This window comes from Acipenser ruthenus, chromosome 10, assembly GCF_902713425.1.
Source record: "Acipenser ruthenus chromosome 10, fAciRut3.2 maternal haplotype, whole genome shotgun sequence".
Lineage (NCBI taxonomy): Eukaryota > Metazoa > Chordata > Actinopteri > Acipenseriformes > Acipenseridae > Acipenser > Acipenser ruthenus.
The window spans coordinates 36,102,941-36,114,271 of NC_081198.1; the positions used below are offsets into that span (position 1 = coordinate 36,102,941).

The 11,331-nt window shown below is 39.0% G+C and overlaps 1 protein-coding gene across 1 annotated transcript; it reads right to left on the minus strand.

Moving 5' to 3' along the window:
• Positions 1–3,013: 3,013 nt before the first annotated feature.
• Positions 3,014–7,333, minus strand: LOC131738083 (cyclic nucleotide-binding domain-containing protein 2-like). The gene is made up of 5 exons (XM_059031322.1): positions 7,247–7,333; positions 5,282–5,445; positions 4,531–4,687; positions 3,565–3,716; positions 3,014–3,221 (listed from the first exon to the last, which is right to left on the minus strand). The coding sequence occupies exons 1-5, from the start codon at positions 7,331–7,333 to the stop codon at positions 3,035–3,037; spliced, it is 747 nt and encodes a 248-aa protein (XP_058887305.1). The 3' UTR covers positions 3,014–3,034.
• Positions 7,334–11,331: the final 3,998 nt, after the last annotated feature.

Genomic DNA, 11,331 nt, shown 5'->3' on the forward strand with positions numbered 1-11,331 from the left:
GCGCCACCCGGGTGGGGAGGGTTCAGGTCGGCAGGGTAATCCTCGGTTCATCGCACACCAGCGACTCCTGTGGCCGATAGGGCATTTGCTGTAGAAGCCACTCAGATCTGTGTTGTCCTCCGGCACTACTGGTCTGGTAGCTTCGATGTAGACCTGCAGTGCGATAAAAGACGGCTTGGCAGGACACGTTTCAGAGGACGCGTGTGTCTGCCACCGTTACCCGAGTCGGCGTGGGAGTTGCAGCGGTGAACCGAGATAAAAAATAATAATTGGGCATTCCAAATTGGGGAGAAAAAAAAAAAACACAAGCAATTCAAGGGCTTTTAACGACAAATAATGTTCTTATCAAATTGATTTTCATGCAAGATTCTTTTTTAATAGTTTCAGGAATATCAGGATTTGTTACTTGCTTTGGTTTGTTTAAGATATGTTTTTATAAAGCAGGGTGGCCAAATTGGGAACTACAATCCCATTCCAATCCATTTTTTTTTTTAAACTGTCCCTAATGATTCAGTTTTAATTTGCATTGCATTTCAGTATTCTATGCACATAAAGAGTGAAATAGTGGACAGGATTTTGGTGCTGGATTTGGACTCCTTAATAATATTGGTGACAATGGCCAGCCTTGCAGGTGTTTGCTTGAGCTCACCAGGGGCCTGCCCAGTATGGTCTGATGTAACGCAGTGTAGAGAAACCATCCCTGCCAATTTTGCCTTCTAACCTGCAGGAGCGCCTGAGCCAAGGCAATGCTTCCTGTGGAATCGCCAGCGAAGATACGCAATTTTGCATAGCCAGGATGCAAAACTGTAAGACTTCACCCTACACCATTTACCAGGTGAGCCACTGGCGGACTCCTGAACTGAAAAAATGTTTACTGGAACCACCAGACCTCCAACGACTGACCGTCTGTCCAGGTTTCCCTCCCATTGTCATTGGTTCATAAACTGATTTCTGATTCGACTGCCAAACCGAGGAATCAGGGCCAATCTCACCTTGGGTACGAATTCTGCAATTTCTTCAGTTTTGCTAAAGTCGGCTGGTCAACAAGTGCGTCAAAGTTCTCTCTCTTGACTCGTAGGATCTCGGCACCCTGGCTTACCAAGATCATGCTGCGCTTATCGTTCAGATAGTCTGGCCCCAGATACTGATTCAGTCCCTAGAACAGAACACAATGTGACTTCACTCACACCTAGCAAGGAAATACATGTGACTATGGGGAGATCATCAATTGAAAAAAAAAAGGAAACAAACCCTGATAGTTAGATCCTTCTTTATTGTTAGTCAGATAGTTTTACTGTATTTTAGAGTTTCCAGAACACATCTCACAAACTACAATGTGATGTGGATATGGCAGGTTCAATTTCACATTTGTCTTTTTGCGTGAAGCTGTTGCTTTGTTTTTGGGCTTGCATATCTGCTTTTGCAGCGTTGTTGCAACGCCATTTGGTGTAGAATGATAATAAAATATGGGTTGTAGTTTTTACAGATTCATTTGGCAAAATGTGGTCTGGAATCTGTCTAATGTGCCAGAACCTAATTGGCCAGATTTATCTTGACAATAAAATTGGTCTATTTTTTTTTAATTAAAATAAAACTCTTAATCTTACAAAAATGCAGGAAACCATTCCAAAGGTTAATTTAAGGACTCAAAAGTTTTCTTTTTTAGTTATGTAATATTTCAGAAAAAACAAACAAACGTGCAAATTGTATTTTGGTGTAACTTTCAGAATAAGACCCCAGGAGTTCATTAATATTAATCCTTAGACACAGCACTTACAAATATTTCTCCTTGATGGATTGAATCGACTTTAATGCACACAGCAGCTCCTAGATCCTTGGGGATCTCTCCATAAGGGGTCAGGAGAGGAGCAGCCTGCCTGGGGAACCTGGTCATAGACAATCTGGGAAAAGAAAAAATACAGGGCTGTGTTAGTCTCAAAGAAGTCTACTGTTGTGTACCATGGTAAAAAAAAACAGTATAGAGTAAAACAATATGGCAGAGAATAGTAAACACAGATTAACTGCAGCCTAAAAGTGATATTTTGCAGTCAGGGTGACTGAAAATGTGTCCATTGGAATTCACCAGATTGGTCACTATTGAGCGGTGGTTCCTCAATACATACAGGTGGTCTTTAACACAGGTTTTACTGCAGTGCTTTGGCACCCTCCCTCTTTGATGTCCTTTCTTTACTGTGTTTGAGAGGAATCAGAGGCTACCTGTTACATGTACTCCTGTTCAGCGCTCCCAGCTTCCACTCTGTGTTAGGGGCTGGACTGGGACTCCAAGTGCCAGCAGCAGTACCTGCTGTGAAGCAAGGGTTCAATACAAATGAAAGAGTACAGCCGGTAGAAAGGAATGGTGAGCAGGTAGTAATGACAGATGAATAACATTGACTGGGCCCATATATCCTTTTATGTATATTTGTTTAGTAAGCTAGTGTGCAGCGGGGGAAAAAAATAAGAAAATGTTTACAGTTATTCATTACTTTTACTTTATTCCATTGAGAATTGAAGCTGGTTTAAGCATGTAGCCGCACACGTTTACAACAATTTCTTATTCTGGAATGTGACTTAATATGTCTTATAAGAGTCAGTTTGCAAAGGTTTTTTTTTTTATCAAAGCGGATGACAAAGGCTCATTGGCATTACAACTTTCTTGCAAGTCCCTAATTGTGTTGCTGTAGATTGTTTAATTTTCCGGACTTTGACTCTGGCAAAGTCCATTTATCTTAGATTCAGTCCTCCAATTCTTACCTGCAGGTGCAAACTGACATTTGTCACATTTAAGAAATTCTGTTTGTTGGCTAATCCATTTTTTATAGGAGTGGCAGGTCGTTAAATCCACTATGTGAAGGAGATCACACCTCCCCTGAAATTACAGACAGGAAAACATCTTGCTTTCAGCTCGGACCAGGAAAACAAGGCTCACGATATAAAACCAGTGTACTCTCATTTTACAGTCTGGCATGACAGTCACAGCAAGAACTGCCCTTCATGGCTGTAACAGCGGACCTCAATACTGATCTGCACCTCGTCAGCCATTCAGTCCTGGAGGCTGAGTATGGTACTGAACTGTGTGTACCTTTGCCATGAATATAATATTGGCCATGTCACTGGTATCCTTGACTATAACCCGCCCATAATGGAACTCCTCTGTTTTGGAATGATCAGCCATCGATTCAATCATCTGGAAGCTCCAGGAAGAAAGAAGATCCAAAGATCTAGAAAAACACAAAACCAAACAGAACAGTTCCTTCCCTGTGAACGGTATTGGTGCGCTTTGTGTGAGTTGCATGGTGAGGTGTATGAAAGTGAGGGAGAAGCGCACTACAGTAGTAGCGATATTTCCACTAATACTTTGATCAACCTATAACTACCAGCTTAACACATTGCACAGAGCTTTTAGATTGCATCAATTACCTTTCTGTCTGTTTCCATTGGGGATTCATTTGAAAAATAAAACAGGTTTTAGAGGTTTTTCCTTGCTTGTTTGTTTTTTTAACCCTTAGCAGGAAAAGTTCAGACAGTACAGGATCAGCAATGTGTGGATGAAAGCTTTTATACCTGTAAAAGCTGAACCGATACTCAAACTCCTTCTTCAGCTCCTCATCCAGCTTCTTTGCAAAGAAGTCCTCTTTGTCCACCACCAGCAGTTCTGTCTCCTCCATGCACACAATGGTGGCATTTCTTTTCACTCCTTTAAGCAAAGACACCTCCTGAGGGAGAAAGACAAGCGCTAATCTACGGGGATTCACCAGGCATTCCTTATACAAGTTTGCCATGGTGTTTTTGCACTGTATTTTTGCAGTTTCCCCCATGCTTTTCCCATGGTTATACTGTGCATTTGCCATAGTTTACCCTGGTTTACCATGTTTATTAATATGCTTTACCATACCTTGCTATTCTTTACAATGCTTTCCTATGCTTTACCATGCTTGCACTATACTTTACACTTTGCTACACAATCCATGTGTAGAAAAGATATGTTTGCAGGGCTAAGTCCACCCAGTGTTTATACAGGTCGATGAAAAATAGGATGCTTCAGTCATCCTAAGTATCATTTAAATATTTATTATATTTTAAATTTAAAAAAATAATAACTTAACCATAAATTTCCAGGACAACTAAATGTATTGGGAATATCATACCAAATCCACTAGACCAGTGAGCATTAGGGATACTGGTCAAGAACAGCTTATGTCTGTCTAAATGAGAAATACAGTTTGGTGAAATCTGAATGAACCTGTCACCCAAAATATATTTGTTTTTGTTTATTCAAGGTGTTTCTTCGATTTACATGTTTTGAAAAAATCCTTTCTGTGGTTTACTTTCTGGTAAATGCACCTGATAGCTACATTTGACCACAAATAATGTTTGTTTTATAGAAAACACTTAGAAAATATGGAACATATACAGTAGGAAGGTTCTGTCGTCATTTTTGTTTTGGCAGCACACAATACAAAGGAATTGGTAATAAGGGCCCTGTTTCAGACCATTAGATTATTTTTTATTAAAAAAAAAACAACGTACGCCAAATCCCGCTCCTCTTCTTATTAAAGTCGGCTCCTTATCCACAAACGCACTGCTCCCTTCCTCATCCTTCGTTACTGCCACCACTCCAGAGTAGATGAAGTAAAAGCTGTTCCCAATGTGCCCTTTCTTGATCACCACCCTTCTCCTTCCAAATCTGAGAAAACCAGTTTAGTACTGGCTTAGTAGTCTGTTAACCTTTGTTTATATCTTTAAAATGTAAGACTGAACCCACACCATTGATATCATTCTAAGAGTCATGCTTCACAATCCCCCTGCAACCTAAAAAAACATATATTTCTCAGCAAGATCCATTACATTTTTTTATTAATATTACATTTCTGTAACTGTAGTGCTCAGGAGAATCATTTTATGATAAAACTTCAAAGAAACGATGTCAAGTAGACAAGTGCCTTCTTTAGTGTACCGTGGGCACAACAAGGACCATGGTCAGGGTATGCAGAAACTGCAAGAACTTTCCCTCACACCTCTACAAGCCTACCCTAATCCTGACCTGAAAACACAGATTCAAACCCAGGCCTTCACCTCTTCCTATCTTTCTGTCTGACAGTGTGTTCAATTTACTTTCACCCACAGATTCTTCAGGTGGTCTTAAGTCAAGTCTAGTCAAGTGGCTTCGCTTGTGATGTGAATGTGAAAGCACAGAAAACTCTACTTTAGGTGTACCGTAGTGTGAATCCAACATCAATGAGACCTCAGCGAACAAGTTGAAAGAGGTGTAGATTCTCACCTTTGGTGTCTGATGACTTTGGCTAGGAGCAGCTGCAGGTTGTTGCTATAGCGACGGTAGCTCTGCACAGAGCTCATAGCGTTACGCAATTGCTTCAGCTCCTCTTCTGTCCTCCAGTCAGGCTTCTTGTATGTTATCGGCACCAATTTGCTGGGGAATTTATCCTGGGAAAAAAACAAACCCTGTCACCTAAACTAATGGCACCAAAGCCCTAACAAAAAATATATACTGCAGTATTAATTACGTAATTATTTGGACACAGAAACTTTGTAGTGACACTGCAGAGTACCCATATAATTTGTATTGCAGTTGCCCCCTAACCAATTTCTAAATGATTTCATTGTACTCTGCAATCACACAAGTTAATGTGTAGGAAATACTGCATTTTTACAAACGCTTGTCACCTACAGTAAACCCATTTTGAACCCCAGTGGTGAAATGCCAGGGCTTGTTATGTTGTTCTTCCTTTCTACTGTCAGGCTATTTACATTCAATTTCATTTTAAACGAGCAGCGTTGCGTGATGCCCTGCCGTTACAGATTCAGTCACGTATCAGCGAGTGAGAGGAGGTTAAAAGCACTAAAACCACAAATGCAGATGAGCCCGGCTCTTCTGCATAGTGATTAATGCTCGCTTGCAGTGCATAAGGTTGCTGGACTTCCAGTAAGTCACAAAACACATAAGTTATTTAAAACTAAAATGAATAAAACATTGTATTTAATCCAACAACAAAACAGCACTGAACTTTAGAGGACCAGCATCAACGCTGTGCAGGTGTTGTGTACGCAGCTTCCAGGAGCAATGTTTTTAATCCTGTCCTGCAGGTGACCTCGACAGCAGGGCAGTCCAGCTGAAGGCTCTTGAACCACACAGTATATACATAAGAACATAAGAAAGTTTACAAACGAGAGGAGGCCATTCAGCCCATCTTGCTCGTTTGGTTGTTAGTAGCTTATTGATCCCAGAATCTCATCAAGCAGCTTCTTTAAGGATCCTAGGGTGTTAGCTTCAACAACATTACTGGGGAGTTGGTTCCATACCCTCACAATTCTCTTCATATCTCTTCACAACGCTCCAGATATGGCTAGGGTTGCCACCTCTGAGGTACAGTAATACTGTATCATGATTTATCTAACTGGTGCTCAATTTATGGTTTGTGTCTCTTATGATTTGAAGGTGCAGTATAATGGATTAATAGAAGACAAACATAATAAGGAACATTTTAAAATAATTGTCTCAGGTAACAAATGAGTCCAACTTTTTATATTATTTTATATTCTTTTGTTAGTTTAGTAACCTAAACATACTTTAGATTATAGTCTTGCATATAAAATGTTTACATATTTTACTATTTATTTTTAAAGTTCATCGGCTGGTTTCACAGTCCCCCGATTAGCACTAGTCTCAGACTGCTTTACCTAAAATAACATTAGTTAGTCCCAGATTAGTGATAATCAAGGTATGTGAAACTAGCCACATCTATTTGTGATTTTCACGACTCTTTAAGAGCTACCGGTCATCGTGATTTTTTTCATTCCTCTGAGAAAATTCAACTCAGCACACAGTATATTGAAAATATATCACATACCTCGTGCCTTTTGAAGTAGTTTAAGTCAAAGGTGAGTTTTCCTTGGCCATTTCTTTCCTTTAAACAAAAGCAAATACATTGTAAACTACAACACCTGAGATCTACTATCAACCAGTGGATGAAGCACATTTCCACTGTGGAGGAAGAACTAGTTGAGGGAAGCAGCAAACTAACAAGCATCTTGAGTTGGACACGAGTGGAAACCACTTGCCAAGGGGGACCACTACTTTTGAGAGGCTGCTTGCTAACACTAAGGCATGAACTTAAAGAGCATATGATAATCTATTCAGGGATACCAAGATATTTACACTACATTCCTCAATTGCACAAACTCTGCACAAACTAATTCTAACAATGAAACAGTGATGGGGCCTTACGTCTTCCATTTGAATAGCTGATTGCTTTTGTTCAATCGCACCCCAGATATGAACATCCATGCAGGCCCTGGACCCCATCTGAAACATCTTACACACCCGCAACATGACCAGCACCTCATGGGCGACCTTGTGGAACTGCAGTGCAGGAAAAGAGAGAACGAATGAACGAATTGGACCGTTATTTCAGAGGTCACATTTTCCCTATAGGACTTTATTGTGACACGATGTTATTAATAAAATCAGTCTACCTATCTATTTCTAGCATGTTATCTGAAGATGTTATCTCTCTCTCTCTCTCTCTCTCGTTGCCACTAGTTTCTCTTGAGAAATGTAAAGCACTGCTAATAACACATTTGTTTTTCCTAGCTTTTGGTAATGGGGAGATTTATTTTTTATGTAAATCGTTGTGTAATGTTTGTAATCATGTTTTTATTTTAGTTATGGCATTGTACTTTGCATTTGTTATTGTATTTTTTATTTTTCATGAAAAACGCTTTGGGATGGTGTGACGGTGTACGAGTGGCGACGTCAGGCCAGGTGCAGGAAGAAAACTGACACCAGGTAGGACTGCAGTGCAAAAGACGAGGCATGCGCCATTTATTCAAATACAAAAATAAATAAAATATTTAAACACAAAACACTGCTCACAGAGCAAAATAAATATTTAAAAAAAAGAAATATCGAACACAAAATACTAAACAATACAAGTCAGGCTGGGCAGTAGCCTTCACTGATCCTGTATTTCTCTGTTGTTTTAAATTTCTCGCTCTCGTTCCTCTTCTGAACACCCACAACCTGAGTGCAGGGAGCTGCAGGCTTTTATGCACGTGACCATCTCCCGATTAGCAACAATTACACAACTAATTAAACTCGGGAGATGATCACCTTCTGCACGAGGTTTTTAATTATTCCTGGCAGAGGACGAGCACCAATCTCGCCTCTGCCAGAACATGTTTTTAAAATAAATACAATTACGAAACATACGGCGCTTCACCGACAAATATATACATAAATAAATCATAACAATCATAATAATAAACCACAAATACAACAAAACAAATACAAAATAATAAACTGCACAGGGGCGGAGGGGAGACCCCTTTCTAAAAATAAATAAACAAATCAGTGTACAGGGTTCTTCGCCCTGTTACAGATGGTGTATGGCTTGATTTCTTCATATAATAATAGTCAGTCTTCTTCAGGTAGTTTCAATGAAAAGAGTATTTTCAGGAGCATAGTAAATCAGGAACAAAGCAAATGGCATGTGATACATTTCTCCTGAGCAAAGAAATTTCTTTGTACAGCACAGATATGCAACTAGCTTACATAATTTCCATAGCACGATACATGGTGAGAGACAAAGCACTTTAACTGTTAACATCTGCGTTTCTTCTTCACTTCACCAAGGGCAGCAGAAACCCAGATAACAAGAAGTTACACTTAAGAACAACTTGATATGATATGAGTTTTGCTCAATTCTCACAGGTGGCAAAGCACCCACGTATCAGAAGGTTGAATGACAAGGCTGGTGATTGCAAACTGCTGATGAAAACCAGCTATGTACAGCTTGATTTTAAGAATTAATTGACGTTGATTCAGATCTTACATCAAACACAGAAAAATCACAGAATGTTTACAGTTTCAATGATTTTTCACTTCTTCGCTATTTAAAGGGGCACATAAGCAAGGGTTGTATAATGGAAAGGAACACACAGCTGATGAAACAATAAGAGCTTGTTCCATTTAACTGGAACAGAACAATACACCGCCCTGCACAGTGTGCGTGTTTATCAGAAAAGGCCTACGTGTTCCATTTGTATAGTGTGTTATTATTTCTTACGATGGCATTGCCATGAAAGGCGCTATATAAAAATACATTAATTGATTGAGTGATTGATTGATTGATTGATTGATTGATTGATTTAAATATTGTAACCTGGCCAAAACAATAGAAAATTATTCAGATTATTTTATTAACGTTATTATTTGTTAGAATGAAACAAGTGTAGAATATTTTAGGTTGCTGAATACAGCAAAAAATGTAAAGATTTCGGGGATCTACAAATTTTAATTAACCCTGACCCGATCTAGATGGGGGCGTAATTGTAACACATTGATAATGGCTACATACAAACTACATTGTATAACTACATGCAAAATCCTTTATAACCACTGAAAAAAAAACTGACGGGACATGCATATAAGGATTCATAACATGTTATAACAAACCAAAAGTGTTGTATTTGAAAATTCTGCACTTCAAGTGCATCTCTGACATTAAATTATAACATTATATAGCACTAAAAAAGACACGTCACCATAGATCTCTGCTCCTCAACTGGCTTTGTTCTACCTGGAGGGCCTAAAAAAAGTAAAACAAATGTATAATAATAAGTGAGGTATCTCAGTACCATACATCAACAGGCTAATGATGCCATTGACAATACAATACTTATTTATAAGCCATGAATATTAAGAAGACTCTTAATATTCATTCACTTATCAAGAATGTGATCTTTTAAATAGTAAAAATCGAGCTGTTCTTATGACGTTACATGAAATGCTAGAGCTTATCATTTTTCCCTTTTTAACTGTTCAAAAATGTCAAGTTTACCTTTTATCAGCAAGTCATCGATCAGTTTCATCTTCTCCAGCTTCTACAAATTTCTTGAAGTAAAATGTTAAATCAAAACATTACAAGTAGGCTATCTAGATAATCTCTATAGTGCGGTTTTATTAAAACTAGTATATCAGACCTTGGTACATCACTTGTGACATCACACAACATGCTTAAAATAGTATTATGACATCATCATAAAGGTCTATTTCAGTTGACCCCGTCACACGGTTACCACCTGCAGCATGGTTTGAAAATATTCTAAATCTGTCCTATTGGCAAAGTGGGGACCAGTTAAAGCAGAAGGTTTCAAACGGTGGCAGGGTGGGGGGTAGACAGAAGAAACCTTAGCTGTAAATTTATGAAGAAAAGAAAAGGTGGACATGCAAACAGTTTGAAAGTCACAAAAGCTTTTGATTTCTGCTCCTGTCAAATGGTTTCTGAGACATAAGATGTGAAAAGTGTGATGCACTATACTAAAACATACAGTACAGGGATGCCAATAGAGTGTAGGTCTCCATGCATTATAAAAACTGGGATACCAGGTCTTGTCATTACAGCCTTCTACATCTGCAGCAAAGTCTCTTCTACATGTTTCCACGACACTGGCCAGGAGCTCTGACTCCACTGTATGCCCCCCTTCTCACACGTCACAAACCTTCTCTCCTGTGTATGTGAATGAGTGTGGGTGGTCCTGTGAGTAGTCCAGACCCAATGACAAACTATCATCATCTATGGTTGCTAAGGAATTAAAACAAATGTACTGGCACCAAATTTGCACCCCTGCCTTTTCAGAATAGCCCTTGTGTACTTTGTCAGGATACAGAAGCACCTGCCAACTGAGCACCTGCCCACAGAATTTGCTTGCTTTTGAATAATACAGGTGCACAAAACGAAAAACCATGAACCAAGTTTTGAAACAACCTCCACAACAAGGTTACCTTCATTTTAATTAATTTAGAATTATAATTTAATTAGATGATTGATTGGGCATCCTGACGCCGTATATATGTGATACAAAAAGTGTGCTGCTTACACTGAACAAATTGACCAGGAAGGAACAGCCCATTTGAACAAAGAAGCTTACTGTATGTGTTTCATTTTTCTGTTCTATGACTGTATTTTAAAAATGTTGATAATCTCTGTAAATATAATAGAAGCCTGTCTGGAACATATAATATCACACAGTTAGACTAAACAATTTTGCATTTGAATACTTAAAAAGATCTGCAATGGTGATCATTCGGGAGTGTTTTTATTGTTTTGTTTCTTTCAATCTGGCCAGCAGTAGTCTTGGAAACATTGTTAGCTTAGCCAATGATGCAGTATGTAGAACAGATAACGATTGTCCTCTACAGTTTCATTTCCCCATAATTCCTTCTGGAAATCGAAACTTAGCAGTTTCTCAGAATGCACGTTGTGAAACAATCGGGCAGTTAAAAGGCGCATTTGCCTGCATGGTGATTCA